Below are 17,824 nucleotides of genomic sequence, written 5' to 3'. Positions count from 1 at the left end.
CCTGTACTTGGTGCTGTCATGGGGCGTGTGTGTGTGTGTGTGTGTTTGATGCTTTTGTGCTCTGAGCACTGGCTGGGATGCTCCAAGCACCCCGGACCTGGCAGCTTTGGGGAGTGGGGAGGGGGATGTTCCCTGAAATGGGGGTGGGGGGTGGTTTGTGCCCGGGGGGTGGGAGGGCGCCTTCATACCACCTTAGGAGGACATTGGCCAGATGCAAATGAGTTTTCATTGTTTGATTACTCTTCTGGATCACAACTGTGGTCCATTTCTGTGGGATCTATGGTTTTGGTTATGAAGGTGTGTGGAGTTATGGTCACTTGTCGTTCCCTTCAGCACCAGCTAAGCTCTGTCGAGTGACCAGGAGCTACTGTTGGACAGTGCTCTGTGCTCCAGCCTTTGTGAAAACCTGATGTTTGTTTTCAGGGGACGCAGTGCTTGAAGGTCTAGCGCAGCCCTTACTGTCCTTGCTAAAGCTCACTCCTCCCCCTGCAGCTTCCACGGTCAGCACCAAGTCTGCATCCACCGCAGGGTCCCTGCAGCGGTCTCGAAGCGACATCGATGTGAATGCAGCTGCCAGCGCCAAATCCAAGATCTCCTCGGCTGCCGGCACAGCACCCTTCAGCTCGGCGGCGGCCTTACCTCCGGGCTCGTATGCGTCCTTAGGTAACCAGACCTCTGAGACCCTTCCCTCCAGGTCTGCCATTCGAGATGACACTTAACCTCAGATTAGATTGATTTACAGAGCAAATGACCAGAAACTGTAAGTGAGGCAGGTCTCGCGGTTGCAGGGCTAATGTTTCAGAGTTAAGTGACCCTGTGTGCTGACTGCTGGTTTACAGCCACCCTTGGGTGAGTGTCCTCTCTGCTGGGGCATCAGTGGTGCGTCCCCCTGTGTCATGTGCCCCTTCCAGCATCCCAGCCTCCTCCCTTGTGGCCAGAGCTGGGTTTCCTCCCCTCCTGTCCTGCGGTGGGGTGCAGAGCTTGACTGTTCAGTGAGGCTTTGCCTGGAGTGGGCACAGGGAGGGGGTAACAAGGGGCTCCAAAGGAGTGGGAGGACTTTCTGACCAGCATAATGTATCACACAAAAGGGTGTTGTCTGTCCTCCTGTGTCACCTTGGGAGGAGCATGCACAGACTCTAAGGATATATCACAAAAGATTTAAAAACTTACTTTCAAAAGAATTAGTGTCTGATAGCATGGTAGCCTGAATACCTGTTGTAAGGCTTATAGTTTATTTCAGTTTATTTTTGTTAAAGCAGAGTTGTTCAAAGCCAAAGTCTAGAGACTTAGCAGGATTCATTTTATTTGGGATTTTAAGGAAGTGAATGTGATTTAAACTTCATGAAACATTGAGACTTACTGCTCTTGTGGTTTACAAACTAACCCCAAAGTCAGTTCCACAACTGACATCTAAGATCATGGGAACAGAGTGAGAGAATACCAAGCAAATTAGTGGGCCTGACGGGCACTTAGTGACCTTGACCAAGCCAAGAAGCTTTGAATCTATTTCCTCCACCCATAAATTAGTTAGGGCTATTAAATAATAGCCACCTGTTAACACATGTGGTAGGGACAAATGAAATTATATAGAAGTCTTTTGTAAACTATTATCCTATAAGATGAAGGAAACTGTGGCTGTGAGAGGAATGTTATTAATTTAAAAGGTAAGGTTTATAGTGTGGAATGTTGTTAAATCAGTCTTGTCTTCTTTACAGAAGTATCTTACTGAGACTGGAAACATATCCAATAAGAGCTCTCCTTTTATGTTGTTTATTTAACTGTTACACCATCACGTAGGTGTGTTTAGGCTCTTGTGTTGATGTGTGATCACTGAGCAAGACAGAAGTCAGAAGTCTGTCCTCTGTGAAGGCTTTCTGTTCATTTTAGTTCTGTTTGATCCACCTTGAGGATCTATAGTTAGTATTTGCTTCATTGTTTGAAAACAGTAGTCCTTGTTTTTCTGTGCATATTAAAGCTGTTTTAACTTGGACCCTGTGGGCTCCACTTGGAGCTTGTAAAAGCTCTCGGGTCTTCCAGATGATGAGACTGGAGTATTCCCCACTAGCTTGACCTCAGTTTTCCTGATGTCCAGATCCATAAAAACCAAGCAAAATCAGCCCCGCAGTATAACACAATCCTTCTGAGAAGCTGTTACAGGTCCTACTGAGGTGGACACACCACGTCTGTGCAGGAAGGAGTATAGTGTTAAAGCTGATGATCCTTTTCCCAACTTCTAGAGTCCAAACACATGAGGGGAGACACGGAGCCCCTAGGCCTCGACTCAGGTACCGAGCTGGACCGTGTGGCTGGGCTGGGTGCTGCTATGCCAGCTTCCGGGGCTGCTGACTCACTGCCTCTGCCCTCTGGGTGTCCGTAGTTCCCCCCGTTATTCTGCTAGTACAATACTTTGTTCCAAGAAAAAGGGACTCTCAGAGGATGAAAGAAAATGAAACTGAAAGTTGCTCAGTTGTGTCCGACTCTTTGCCATCCCATGGACTACACAGTCCATGGAATTCTCCAGGCCAGAATACTGGAGTGGGTAGCCTTTCCCTTCTTCAGGGGATTTTCCCAACCCTGGATCGAACTCAGGTCTCCCGCATTGCAGGTGGATTTTTTACCAACTGAACCACCAGGGAAGCCCAAGGAGGATGAGGTTGGCCAAATCAAAAACACAGTCCATCAGCCAAGGCCTGACCCTGGGTTGTCCTTTCGTGTGGTGTTTTCTGAAGGCAAAAAGCACATTCTCCTAAGCTGATTTCAATAGACGGTGCACTTACTTGCTTCAGACTGTGCTTTGCTGTTGAACTTGTTTCCCTTTTAATTTTATTTTAAATTGTACTTTTGCTTTTTTGGTAGCTAATAATAACATTCTGCTTTTTAATTTTTTTGATGTTACTAACTGTTCCCTGTTATCCCTTCCCTTGTTTTTTTAATTTGCTTAAAGATGGTACTGCCACTAAAGCGGAGGGTAAGCGGTTTGTCTCTGTGAAGAGGTGTGTCCCCACGAGTGTTGCCTGGTGCCCTCGCCCTCCCTGGGGTCCCTGCATGACACGTTGCACGCGTTTCCCTCCACTCTTCCTCCGCCTGTCTCCACCGGGTCTTGCCTTCCCTCTGCCTGAACGCTCCCCTCCTTTCTTGTTCAGTCGTTGTATTTGTGGATTTGGGCTCCAGTGTGCTATCCATAGCGTGTCACTCTGAGCCCACACTGGGAGGAGCATCCCTATGAACCTCGTAGGTGACTCATCTCAGGTTTTGTCACTCCTGAAGCACCACCTCCACTTGATTCCTCCTCTTCACTTTGTGCTTTTGTGGGCCTTTCAGGATTGACCTTTCCTCTTGTAAACATAAGTTTCAGTGTCAATTGGCAATGCAGGTTAAAGGCTGGTAAAGGTTTTTTAGCAGGTAATTTCTAGACGCTAAAAAAAAAATTGTTTTCTCTCCCTTGAAGCTACTGAATTATATGATACTGTTTCTGTTTGTCCCACTGATGCCAGCCCCATTCGTTCATTTACTCTCATTCATCCACTCATCAACCTGGGTTAAATGCCTTCTCTGTGCTCTGTTCTCTGGGACACACAGGAATATAACTGGTGGAGGAAATACACATCCCCACATCCACTTTGTTTTCTGTTTGTGTTGATCTCAAGAGGCTCTTTCTGATGTTTGATTCTTTTGAATTTTAGACGGAGCTCTTCCTGTCAGTACAGTTCTTTGATTAGCACATGATAGACATGATCAGTTTTGCAAAGTCTCTAGATAGTAAGCATGATGTTTCAGATAATTGAAATATAGAGTTATCTCATTTGCGTAAGGTAATGGCTTAGATTCAGCAACCCTCAGGATAGTGATTTAACAATTAGGAACTGCTAGATTAGTTCCTGTGTTACATTTAGCCCCTCTAAAGGCCAGCCAGCAGAGTAGACTGGGTTTTATCTCGAGATGTGCAGCTCACAGTGCTTTTAATTCATATACTACTTTCTAAGAAATTCACAAAGGAGAAATTCAAATGAAATTTTTAAAAGACATATAGTCTCAAGATCAGTGTTCTTTAATTTTATCTCATCATAAAAATCTCCTAGAATCTTGCTTACAAGAACAGAGTCCTAGGTGCTGCCCCTTGAAAATTCTGATTAAGTTTGGAACAAACAAGGAACCTGAATTTTCAACAAGCTCCACTGACGGTTCTTAGAGTTGGATAAGCTTTTGAAATGAGAAGTTTCCAAAATGAAAAATGGACAAAAGGCCTGTGTCATGCTAAGCCTGCCATTGTGATAGAAGACTGAGGCTAGGTGTGGTTTTCTTCCAGTTTTTAGTTGAAACAAGTCATTTTATATTTCTTTTTCTCCAAGAAAGAATCTTAAGTATTTCCTCAGGCTAGATGGACAGGGAATAGAGTAGGATACAATAATAATGCAGGTGAGACGGAAAGTTAGAGACATGATGTGGGAATTTCCACATTTTTTTGCAGAGTGCCCTGGTTGATTTCATATATCTGTACCAGAGATTGGAAGTCAGCCTGTTATTCCACCCAGCAGTGGAGATTTTACACTTTTTTTTTTTCCTTCAGTTTTCTTTTACCTGTCTTTTACCTTTAGCTTTCTTTTACCTGTTCAGGGTAAGGTCAGAGGGTTGCTTGCTCAGTTATTGTGCTGGAAGCTGAGGACAAGAAGTCTCTTTCTGGTTCTCCTTCTGGTAGGAAAGTGGAGGATGATCTGTGGGCCCTTAATCATACAGAATTCAGAATTAGCCAGAATCCCATGTGGGTCGGCTTTGGTTCCAGGGCCATCCAGACTGTCACAGCGCTGGCGGGTCAGAACCTCCAGCCTTGTGTGATGATGAGATGGAAAATAGAGGCCTTGGGAGCCCTTTCAACTGTCATTTCTATCTGTTTCACCTGTGAAATTTAGCAGGCTGCTTAGAAAAGCTCCATAACAGCGAACACCACTTAGCATCTTGTCAAGTTTCCTGTGTGAATTTTTAGGATCATTTTGAGTCTTTTGAAAATTTGTTAATATGTGCGTTGACTATCTGTTACGGTAGCTCTTAGGACAAGCACTAGATACTTGCGTCAGGAGGCAGAAATTTAAATCGGTAGTTGGAAGCTCTGAATTCAAAATTCAGACAATACATTTGAAGCCTGGTGACTCCCTTGTTACAGTGATTGAGAAAAATAAATATTCTCTGGAGGTTCCTTATCGCACACATGAAGTAGCTATCCTGACATTTATGACTAATCAGAAAAATGTTTTTTGCGAAGAACTCAAAGCTCAACTTTTGAACAAAAATTTATTTCCAGGTCATCTTTCAGTGTGTTATGTTCAGTGACTTGGAGGATTTGGAAGAAGAAAACATTGATATTATCTGTTTTGCCATTTGTGAGAGAGTTTGTAATCAATCACCACTGACCCTTGAACAGCATGGGTTTGTAGCGTGTGGGCCCACTTGTAGGCGGCTTGTTTTCAGTAAGCATGCAGTCCTGCACGGTCTGCACTCAGTTGCTCTGGGATATGGAGGCAGCTGTGGGACTTGAGCATCTGTGCACTAGCACATCCCAGCAGGCCCTGGAACAGTCCCCACAGGCACAGAGGCCCCTGCAGATACTCAGCTTGTGAGGAAAATGAATGATTCTTATCTTATCGCTTGCTTTTTTTTTTTTTTTTTTAATTTAACTGCTGGGTTCAGGAAAGGTATTATTCATATTTTTTTCCAAAATAATTTAAAATGAAGAGTTAAAGTACTTAAAAAATAACTTCAGTGACCTGTGGATACTGATGACTTAACTGATGGTTTCAGAGAATAAGTTATCATATGTTATTAAATGTTATTAAATGGTCAATGGCCATGCTTAACTATTGGTGATTTTCATTAAGATTACATGATTTAAAAAAGACTCTGCAGCCTTGTCTGCTCTTTAGGAAAAGAAACTTAGATTTTGGTTCCATTTTACTGGGAAATAAAACGTTTGGTATTGCTGTATATTTATCCAAGCAATTTTAAGTGATTAGCCTTTTTGCACAATGAAAAAATGTGCCTATATATAGAAATAAAAGTGTTAAACTTCTTTTACTTTTATCTTTAAAAAATATGATAAAAGTTATTTTTGTAGAGAGATAGAGGTAGCAAACTTACAAGTGCTCGACTTTGCAACTTTCTTTCACAAATGCCACGTGTGAGTGTGAGTGCAGTCGAGTGTATTGTGCCCCAGCCAGTGAGTGTGAAGCAGTTCATGGGCCTAGAGGTCCCAGCTCGAGAGTGAAATTTACGTGAAGGGCTTTGCATTCTCACATCTCCACGTGGAGCTCAGGCAGGAGCACAGAGACTCGAATGATGGGAGGCTGTTGAATGATTTTTAACTGTCTTCGGCTAAGTTGAACGTGGGAGAACCATGCTTCCAAGTTAAACCAGTATACCCGGTTCATTTCCTGTCCTGAGGGCTTTTCTAAAAGAATGGCAGTGTGACTGGAAGCAGTTTTCAGCAGCACCATTAAAAGGCCATGATATACAGGTGGTGTTTGATCCTTCCTTCCACATAAGTCAAAGGCTGCACTTCTCCAGGTCTCTGTTTTCCTATGGATCTGCTTTTCTCTAGATATATGCATTCTCTAAATGCCTCTCTTGTCTCTCCTTCCAGAATTTTCCCCCCTGATATCCCATTTCAATATCTTTTACTTTTGCTGGCTTTTTTTTTTCCCCACATCTTCTTTCTGTCTTTGTCAAAACACAGTATGAATGAATATGTCATTAACAGGTCATGGTGTAGAACTGAAGTATATTTTTAGTTTGTTTATTGAATAGACTTTATTTTTCCTAAAGACTATAGACTATTTTATATCATCTCTTTAAAACATATGCAGGTATTTTTAGTAATATTGCCAAATTAATATAAGTACTGAAACTAAACCTCTTCCAATAAAGGAAATATACTTCTTGTTGTTATTGTTAAGTTGCTAAGTCATGTCTGACTTTTTGCAACCTCATGAACTGCAGCACGCCAGATTTCCCTGTCCTATGTCTTCTGGAGTTTGCTCAAATTCATGTTCATGGAGTCAGTGATGCTATCTAACCATGTCATGGATAGTTTCATATATATATATATATCTGAGTACAATACAACAGAGACCCTTTAAACTTCCAAAAACTGATTTTAAGGATGCTCTGAGATTTCTTATGTAATACCTCAGTGAGAGTTAAGAGTTATCGCTAAGACAGCATTTTAGCAGTACTATATATCCATGAAAAGGTGGGTTTGGGGGGAAAAAACCTTTTTATCTTCAAACTGACATGATCTCTCTCTTGACTTTGTCCCAAGCAAAGCAAAAACCAGTCTTCCCTAATTTGTAACTAAACTTTCTTCTCACACAAGTTGTGCTGTCAGTTTATCTTACCTGTGTTATCTGGAAACCCCAACCTGATGGATTAAAATGGTCTGCATTTATAGCTCCCAAGGATGCCTGACAGTAGCAAACACTGAACTTCTACAGAGAAAGCCACTCTCAAATCTGGTTTCTTAGGGTTCTCACAGATTAAAGTATGCCAAGTATGAGCTCATAGTCTAAAATTACATCTATGATGACTGATAAACAGCAAAGCAAAAGAATAAAAACATAATCTCTTTAATACTTAAAGGTCTTTTATATAATATAAAGTTGCTATACTTAAATGATTAAAAGAAATAAGAAACTTGTATATTTAGCAGTATGCAGAATTCAGTAGTCTAAATGATCTTCCCAACTGAGAACAGATCACTCATCGCAGTGAAGCCACACATCTACATGCTTTAGCAAGAGCAGAAACCCCAAGAGATGAGAGCCAAAGCTGGTTTGCATCTTGAGGTTTTGACTGAATCCTGGAGACCTGGGGCATTGCTATGAGTATTTAGGGCATGGAGTGACAGAAAGTAAGCTCGAACCCACCCAAGACCTATGTCATCACTGGTGAACAAGAGGTTAACTCTACTAAATAGAAGAGGGTGAGGGAATCTACCCATTGGAACCTCAGTTACTGGGTGGAGCAGGGAAAGTTATCTTCTCTGAAAATCTGCAACCATAAATTGGGTCTTCATGCAGATTTTTGCTCAGAATTTATGCTACTTTTGTTATATGAAAAATCCAAATAGATAAGTCAGTTTAAAGTGGCTGTGAATTGCTTGTCTCCATAGGACACTAGCAGAAGCAAACATAGATCCTCATCAGAAGAACTCAACTTCAGTATAGATCTTAAAGAGTTCCCATCAAGTTCCAAGAAAGAAACCATTTTGTTGTCTTGATATTTAAAGAAATAAAAACTTGGAAAGACAAGCAGGGTAGTAAGAGGTTTAGCCCAGGCTAAATACTTTCTTTAAAAAAAAAAAAAAGTACTTTCAAACCTTATAGCTTTGAACATTCAAATATATGTACTGAACATTCAAATGAATGTACTGAGCAGCTCAGTACATCCAGGAGAATAATCTTATATCAGAAGGTGAAAATAAAGCATTTAATAATTTAATTTAAAAAACAAACATTTTTCACAAATCCTTAGCAATTGGGAATGAGTTTTCTTAACTTGTTGAAATATAATTTTTATGAAATTCCAGAATTAAAAAAAAAAAGCAAAACTGTGGCTCAAGATAACAAAACCCATTTTGTACTCCTTTTTAGCATTGTGCTCTGTGTTCCAAAACAGCAGGTAAAGTAATCAAAGGGTAGAGTTTGAAGGGAGAAAACAGAAGTCTCATTTGAAGGTGGTTTTCTATTTAGATAATGCCAAATAATCTACATGTAAATGGGTAGAATTAATAAAAGTTTAGCGAGATTCCTAGAGTTAAGATCAATATACAGTGGTTGTATTCTTGTTTGTGAACAAATTAGGAGATACAATTTAATAAACTAAATTCTGTATAATAAAAATAAGGCCCCTTTGAAGAAGTCTACAAAATTGTGTAAAGCTTTTGGAAAAATTTATAAAGCTTTATAGAAAAACACTGAAGAAAGTGATATAGAGAAAACAGTAATGAATGGAAAGTTTGATATCATAAAGCTGTCTTTTCCCAAAAAAATTAATCCCAGGTTCCACAATTCTAGTCAGACTTTCACCCCGTCTGTTTATTGCATGTTCACATGCATATGCAAGAGAGCAATGATCTTAGTTTTCTGAATGTTGAGCTTTAAGCCAATTTTTTCACTCTCCTTCACTTCGATCAAGAGGCTTTTTAGTTCCTCTTCACTTTATGCCATAAGGGTGGTGTCATCTGCATATCTGAGGTCATTGACATTTCTCCCGGCAATCTTGATTCCAGCTTGAGCTTCATCCAGCCCAGCATTTTGCAAGATGTACTCTGCATATAAATTAAATGAGCAGGGTGATAATATACAGCCTTGACGTGCTCCTTTCCCAATTTGGAACCAGTCCGTTGTTCCATGTCTGGTTCTAACTATTGCTTCTTGACCTGCATACGGATTTCTCAGAAGTCGGGTAAGGTGGTCTGGTATTCCCATCTCTTTTAAGAATTTTCCACAGTTTGTTGTGATCTACATATACAGTGAAAGGCTTTCATGTAGTCAATAAAGCAGAAGTAGATGTTTTTCTAGAATTCCCTCGCTTTTTCTATAATACAATGGATGTTGGCAATTTGGTCTCTGGTTCCTCTGCCTTTTCTAAATCCAGCTTGAACATCTGGAATTCTTCAGTTCACATAGTGTTGAAGCCTAACTTGAAAATTTTGAGCATTATCTTGCTAACATGTGAACTGAGTGCAGTTATATAGTAGTTTGAGCATTCTTTGGCATTGCCTTTCTTTGGGATTGGAATGAAAACTGACCTTTTCCAGTCCTGTGGCCACTGCTGAGTTTTCCAAATTTGCTGCATGTTGAGTGCAGCACTTTCACAGCATCTTCTTTTAGGATTTAAAATAGCTCAACTGGAATTCCATCACCTCCACTAGCTTTGTTCCTAGTAATGCTTCCTAAGGCCCACTTCACACTGCAGAATGTGTGGCTCTAGGTGAGTGACCACACCATCATGGTTATCCAGGTTATTAAGAGCTTTTTGTATAGCTCTTCTGTGTATTCCTGCCACCTCCCTCCTCTTAATCTCTTTTACTTCTGTTTCTGTCCTCTATTGTGCCCATCTTTGCATGAAGTGTTCCCTTTGTATCTCTAATTTTCTTAAAGAGATCTCTAGTCTTCCTGATTCTATTAATTTCCTCTGTTTCTTTGCATTGTTCAGTTAAGAAGGCTTTCTTACTTCTCCTTGCTATTCTCTGGAACTCTGCATTCAGTTGGATATATCCTCCCCTTGTGTTAGTTGCTCAGTCACGTCCAACTGTCTCGACCCCATGGACTGTAGCCCACCGTGCTCCTCTGTCCATGGAATTCTCCAGGCAAGAATACTGGAATGGGTTGCCATTCCCTTCTCCGGGGGATATCTTCTCTTTACTCCTTTGCTTTTCATTTCTCTTCTTTTCTCAGTTATGTGTAAGGCCTTGTCAGACGACCATTTTGCCTTCTTGCATTTTTTTTTCTTTGGGATGGTTTTGGTCACCACAAAACTGTAATAGTGTAATTCCTATACAGTATTATAAACGTCTGTCCATAGTTCTTCAGGCACTCTTTCAGATCTAATTCCTTAAATCTATTTGTCACTCCCACTGTATAATCATAAGGAATTTGATTTAGGTCATACCTGAATGGTCTAGTGGTTTTTACTACTTTCTTCAATTTAAGCCTGAAATTTGCAATAAGGAGCTCATGATCTGAGGCACAGTCAGCTCCAGGTCTTGTTTCTGCTGAATGTGTAGAGAGAGCTTCTCCATATTCAACTGCAAAGAATATAATCAATCTGATTTCTGTATTGACCATCTGGTGATAGTCATGTGTAGAGTCATCTCTCGTGTTGTTGGAAGAGGGTGTTCGCTATGACCAGTGCATTCTCTTGGCAAAATTCTTGTTATCCTTTGACCTGCTTCATTTTGTACTCCAAGGCCAAACTTGCCTGTTATTCCAGGTATCTCTGAACATCCTACTTTTCTATTCCAATCCACTATGATGAAAAAAACACCTTTTGGGGGTGTTAGTTCTAGAAGGTCTTGTAGCTCTTCGTAGAAACATTAGACTTCAGCTTCTTTGGAATTAGTGGTTGGGGCATAGACTTGTATTATGTGACGTTAAATGATTTTCCTTGGAAACAAACCGACATCATTCTGTCGTTTTTGAGTCTGCACGCAAGTACTGCATTTTGATCTCTTTTGTTGACTTTGAGGGCTACCCTATTTCTTCTAAGGGATTTTTGCCCACAGTAGTAGATGTTATGGTCATCAGAGTTAAATTCGCCCATTCCTATTCATTTTAGTTCATTGATTTGTAAAGATGTTGATGTTCATTCCTGCCATCTCCTGCTTATGTACGTCCAGTTTACCTTGATTCATGGACCTGGCATTCTAGGTTCCTATGCAGTATTGTTCTTTACAACATCAGACTTTACTTTCTCCACCAGACACATCTATACTAATTTTAATATAGATTCTAGAATTTTTAGGTCTTTCATTCAATTTCTCTTAAAAGTCATTGATTCTTTCTAGCTTTCTTCTTCTTCTTTTTTTTTTTAAAATTAAGTGCCATACTTTATTTTATTGTTCCTTACCTTCATTTCTTGAACCTTTTTCAAGCTTTCGAATTTGTTTTCCTGTATTGCCTTTCTGCAGGTTTCCTCAGTTGATGAGGTCGATGTGCTTTTGAACAACATAAGAAGCCAGTGGGAGTTCAGATTGTTTTGTGTTTTCCCTATCAGTTTGGTATTCTGATTGAATTATGGAAGTTGAGCATTTTGTGTCCCTTTGAAAACAAAGAATCCCTGAATTTAAAAATTAATTTTTAATCATTCTACTCTTACCATCAATGATTGATTATGAATTCATTTTTATATTGTTTCATGCTTTAATAATTGGCGTTAACACATTGCTTTACATACAGTGTCAAATTTTTTTCATAAATACTTATGACATTACATTATTTTTAGGTCATTTCTCTAGGTACTCCTAATATTGATTCTTTTAATAAACTTCATCTTTTGTAACCTAGAAACTTGCTGGCATACATGCTTTAAAATAGAAGTTTAATTCTATTTATCAAGACAATATTTATTGTCCAGGGTGTTGTAGTTTTTGTTGATTGCCAGGTTAAGAAGATTTTTTGTTTACTTGTTTGTTTTCCATTTACTCTTTTTTTCCCCTATAGTGTTTTTATGAAGATGACAGCTAATATTCTTTTTTGCTTTTTGGAAATATGACAGATTATGTAGACAACAGGAGAGAGAATTTAATTTTAAAAAATTGTGGAAAAATTATTCAAGTGACTGTGAATATAGAATATGCTGAAATAGTTGAAACAAAAGCACCTGATAGGTGCGTGAGTATCTCTGGGGAGCTTCTGACATGTCTGTAGAATTTGTGTATACAGACCAGTACACATGTGCGTGTCAAGACCACACATGGGGGAGACCTGCTGCCCTGGAGGTGACTCAGCCCATGCCCCTTGTTTGCGGTCTGGGTGCTTTTCTGAGTGGGTCGCACTTACTGGAAACATTATGGAAGCACTGTGTTTGCTGTGTCCTCCAGGTCGGATCCGCACGCGACGGCAGAGCTCCGGGAGTGCCACCAACGTCGCCTCTACACCTGCCGATAGTCGGGGCCGCAGTCGCGCCAAAGTGGTCTCGCAGTCCCAGCGTAAGAAGTATATTTTATGCTGTCTGTTATCTTAGTTTTATCCAACTTCTGCAGTTGGAAATTTGTATTATTTTTATCGACTTTAGAGGAAAAACACATTTTTGTGACGCTAAGACACTGAATGATCTTTATGTATGTTGGATAAGTTTACAGAACAGAGTATTCCAGTATCTACCTGTGTCTCCTTTCCAAGCGACTTACATTCTGTTTAAATTTTGTAAGCAGTGAAATGTAGTTTCTCTTCTTCCCCTCAAGCCTTTCAAGTTGAAATGTGTCTGGGCTATGACCCGTTTTGCTGTTGATGAGGACTCCTGATGTAATTTAAGAACAGCACCCTGGAGGTGACTGCTCATGCTGAGGTCTCTTTCCAGTGGCAAGAAGTAAATCCATTCAGAGCTCCCCCTAGCCCGCTGTGCTAACACATCACCCTGCTCCTCTCTTCCTGCCAGTGTGGGCTCTTGCTTTTGCTCAGCTGCCCTCGCTTCCATTATTGCTTCTCTGTATATGTCAAGCCACTTGATTCTTAGCATCACCCATGAGAGCACCCATGCATGGGATCAGTGTATCCTCATCCAGGATCCAGTCCTGATGTCTCACTTCCTGGCCCCATAGGCTTCCCTGTCTGTGCACATGGAGTGGGGCGGGTGTCAGGGTCCTCCTGGGCAGGGCAACCATGCCTGAGGAAGGCTGCCCTTCCCTCAGCAATGCTCTCATCAGCTGATGGTGTCTGCCTGGCTTGTGTAGAGAGTGGCTAGTCAGCAGCCAGTCCTTAGTTCCTCTCATAGATGCTTAGAAGTTCTTTCTCAGCTCCTCCTGAATTTAGGTACTTTCTCAGGTCCCCTTGATAATTAAGAGTCCTCATGTTGAAACAAGCTTTTATTTTCTTTCTGAAAAGAAAGTGCAAAGTCAGTCATATTATTGGAAGGCTATACAACCCAGGCTTGTCTGATACAGAAGCCCATGCTTTTAGTGTCTTACACCATGCAGTACAACATAAGTTGTGCAGGTGTAGTTCAGAAACTTCTGCTTAGGGAGTAATATCCTGGCTCTGGTTGTTCTGTTGAACTCTAGTGATGCCTGGAGTCACAGATAGATATAATACTCAGGTCACAGGACTCATATCTTAGCACAAGGAAGTTTTTCTTGACAGAAAATGTTTAGGACTCAGAGAATAGGTCAATATGTTTGAATTTAGTTGAATTAAAAAAATGTCTCAACCCTTCAGCTGTACAAGTTTATTTTCTTTCATGGAAAAAGTTGAACAGTGTTTTTTATGTTTTTTTATGTCTGCTATTCATTGGCAATGGTCTCTGCAGGGGTTCCTGCCCCTCGCTGGGTCTTCTGCTTAAGAGGTGGCGAAAATAAAGTCACTTCTGTAGTGGGAAATGATAGAGCTTTAATTTTTCAGTATTATAAAAATATTGCACCTTGCATTGGGGACCCATTTTAACTCTTCAGTTTTATTTTATTCCCCAAATGCCACTCACAGGAAAGAGACAGCACCAGCAAATGATCAAGCCTGGACCTTAAACTTATAGATATAAATCAGATATTTTTTAAAAATTATTTTAATAGGAGGTAAATATGAACACATCTGTATATTTTACAAATGTAGATATACTAGCATTCATAGTTCAGGTTTAAGAGTAAGTAGGTTTCATTAATATTAAATTTAGGACAATAGCATATTTTAAATAGCTGAGGATTTAACTATGTGAGGATTAATATTTAAATATTGAAGAATTTGGCATTAGACATTGTTAAGATGAAACTAGTTAGCAGCAGTTTCTTTCACTTTGTTGATGTTTATGGAGCCCTTCCTATGGTGAGCACCGTGTACAGTGGTATAGAACACAGATGGTAAGTCACTTTCTGGAACTTCCCTGGTGGTCCAGTGGTTGAGACTCCATACTTCCACTGCAGGGGCCATGGTCAGGGAACTAAGATCCGGCATGCCGTGCATGGCGGCCAAAACAAAAGTAAGAAAAAAAAAGATGCCATCACTTCTGCCAGGCTGCTCAGAGCTAGAGAGCAGGTGCCCCCCATGGGGCCCAGCACTACCTCAGTCTTCCCTGTATCTCATCCACCTGCTCTGTGCCTGGCGCAGGATAGGTTCATAAGTGTTTTCATGTTTCATGGATAGATACAAAATAAATGCTAATACAGTATGATGTGTATAAAATAAAAACAAGTACAGAAGTAGACTAGGAGGAACAAGACCTAGGAAAAACAGCTTTTGCTAATGTGTTTGTAAACAGACCCATTTGTGCTATCTTGCATGCTGACCTCTGTATTGTGTTATTGTCTTTTAATCCACTTTTTGCCTGTCCTTTGGTCTGCTCTCATAACCCAGGATCCAGATCTGCTAATCCTGCTGGTGGTAAGACATTTCTCTTCTTGCTGGTTTTTTGTTTGTTTGTTTTTTGCATTTTCCCGCACCCCATGTGCCTCGCACAATATTAATTTCTCTCTTTATTAGGAGCTTAATCTTTCTCCATTTTTTCTGTATGTTCAAATTCTAGTGTTTGAAATGGATTTCTTTTCTCCTTTTATACATCCTAATAGTTTGTGTGCTCAAATTTTATGGGCAAAATTAATAGATCCTAAAGTAGGTTCTTCATGATAATGTGTGTTGATAATTTTTATAATGAATTTCACTTAAATTGTAGTTAAGTCATTAAAAAGTACTAATTTTGGTAAGTAGTCATCTTGGTGTTTCATTTGAATTATGGAAGGGTGTGTGTGTAATTTCCAGGTAAGTTTTATTTCAAAGGTTTCTACTGTCCAGATCATTCTTATTCTTCTGCATAATAATGTGTGCTTGATATTTATGAATTTTGTTGCCTTCTGTACTTAAGGGGATGATCTACCTAAGTTAATGACTGCCATTTGGGTATATTGATCTGATCCTTAGTTTGCTGCTTGCTTTAAGAAAGAATTTTGTTTTACAAGAAAAAAATTGCTAACTATATATTATGGGTTTTTGTTTTTGTTTTAACTTTTATTGGAGTATAGTTGATTTATAACATTGTGTTGGTTTCAGATGTACGGAAAAGGGAATCTGTTATATGTATGCATATATCCACTTTTTTTTTTAGAATCTTTTCCTATATACATCATTACAGAGTACTGAGTAGAGTTCCCTGTGCTATACAGTAGGTCCTAAATTAGTTGTATATTTTATATATAGTAGTGTGTGTCTGTCAATCCCAATCTCTCCAAGTTTATCCCTCCTGCTGCCTCCTTCCCCATATTATGTTTTTGATTTCTCATTTTACTGCATACACATCACAGAATGTATTCTGCATAATTTCTACTTTTGTAGGGTTTTTGAGCCTTCCTTTGAGATTTAGTACATAGTTTTTATGGAAATGTACAAGAGAACGTACATCTGTTTGTCGGACTGTACGTTTGTGTGTATGGAAAGGTATGTTTATGCATATCTATATGGTTTTGACTGCTCTGTCATTTTATGACTAGTATGTTAATCTTTTATTGATATTAATCTTTCTGAGAGGTATGTAAATAATTACGATCTTTTCAGTTTCTCTCTGTATTTTTATTATTTTATATCTCAGGGCTGTGTTACTTGTAGCATAAAGTTTCATGATTATTATATCTTTAAGGATAATTATTTTCTTTTTGAAGTTCAGTGTTTTATTCTATTTTGTTATTTTGTTTTATGTATGTTGTCTCTTATAAGCAATATGCAGTTGAATTTCATTTCAGTTTTTTTAGACCAACCCAGGAATCTCTGTCTTTTAATAGATAAATGTAATCAGGCCACATTTATTATGATTACTGGTATATTTGAGATTATTACTACCATTTTATTTTGTAATTTTTGTTTACCATATTTCTGCCCCCTTTTCCATTTGTTACATTAATGGAATCTTAGATCCATTTTCCTTCATTAATGTTTAAGAAATTTTTGTTATACTTCTATTCTTTTAGCCGTTTTTAACATATCCACTCCTTTAGGAAGCAAAACAATTATTTAATAAACACCTTTGTGATTATTGGTAGAAATTTGTTATAGAATAGGGAGACTTTTTGTTCTGAACCTGAGCTTATTCTTTTGAATCAGAAATTTGGCAGTCATTTTTACAGAATTCCATCATTCGTTCTTCTGTGTAAATATTTATTATAATTTGATGTTCTTTTATGCTCCTTCATTTTTAAAAAATATTAATGATATTATCAACTAGAAAACTATTTTTACACAAAGTTTTTTTGGTATTTGATCGGAACTACTGTGTAAAGTGACTTCTGAAATTACTTATTTCTTGATTTACGTTCATTATTCAATTTTGTTTTGGTTTACTTTTAGCTGGCAGCCGATCCAGTTCCCCAGGGAAATTGTTGGGAAGTGGTTATAGTGGCCTTACTGGGGGTTCCTCAAGAGGCCCACCTGTGACACCCTCTTCAGAAAAACGAAGCAAGATTCCCAGGAGTCAGGGATGTAGTCGAGAAACAAGTCCAAACCGCATAGGATTAGGTAAGAATTCTCAAAGGTCTTGAAATACCATTCCCAACCTGGTCATAAGTTTCCTGTAGGAAATAGCTATTTTTGAACTGAGGATGTCATTTTGTCTGTGTTAAAAAGACATTTCAGTGTGTGCTTTTTACAGATTGCAGCATGTTTAGTTTTCATTTATGACTAAAAAATACGTGGAGTTTACCTTCAAAGTCATGGGAAAAAATCACACCGTTGTAGGCTTCTATGTTTGAGAATCATTTTGTAAAACCTTAAAATTGGGAGAATGGGCAGGATTTTTTCTTCCCAGTTAGAAGCAGTGCTGCTTTTTCTTTCACTGAATAGCACTAAGTAGCCATTAACCAGTACTCTTGCCTGGAGAATCCCAGGGACGGGGGAGCCTGGTGGGCTGCCATCTGTGGGGTCGCACAGAGTCGGACACGACTGAAGCGACTTAGCAGCAGCAGCCATTAACCTATGTAAAATTTCAAAAGCAATTTGTAGGGTCCACCTCTGGAGGAGGGCATGGCAACCCACTCCAGTATCCTTGCCTGGAGAACCCCATGGACAGAGGAGCCTAGCAGGCTACAGTCCATTGGGTCACAGGGAATTGGACAGAACTGAAGTGACTGAACATGCACGCACGC

At 39.5% G+C, this 17,824-nt stretch overlaps 1 protein-coding gene across 8 annotated transcripts in view; it reads left to right on the top strand.

Annotated features, from left to right (window-relative positions):
- CLASP1 (cytoplasmic linker associated protein 1) overlaps positions 1–17,824 on the top strand; it is a 275,326-nt gene that overhangs the window by 177,082 nt on the left and 80,420 nt on the right. For 5 of the 8 annotated variants that reach the window (XM_010860818.1, XM_010860819.1, XM_010860821.1 and 2 more), the window contains exons 19-22: positions 493–663; positions 2,238–2,285; positions 12,593–12,700; positions 17,031–17,198. In XM_010860818.1, the coding sequence (XP_010859120.1) occupies positions 493–663; positions 2,238–2,285; positions 12,593–12,700; positions 17,031–17,198 (495 nt within the window). The remainder of the gene's footprint in view (positions 1–492; positions 664–2,237; positions 2,286–12,592; positions 12,701–17,030; positions 17,199–17,824) is intronic. The other 3 variants (XM_010860823.1, XM_010860822.1, XM_010860824.1) reach the window with 1 other exon arrangement.

The sequence above is a fragment of the Bison bison genome, unplaced genomic scaffold (genome assembly GCF_000754665.1).
Source record: "Bison bison bison isolate TAMUID 2011002044 unplaced genomic scaffold, Bison_UMD1.0 scf7180017864471, whole genome shotgun sequence".
In the NCBI taxonomy this organism is placed as follows: domain Eukaryota; kingdom Metazoa; phylum Chordata; class Mammalia; order Artiodactyla; family Bovidae; genus Bison; species Bison bison.
Note: the sequence above shows the minus strand (reverse complement) of the source record. Positions and strands in the feature narration are given on the sequence as shown.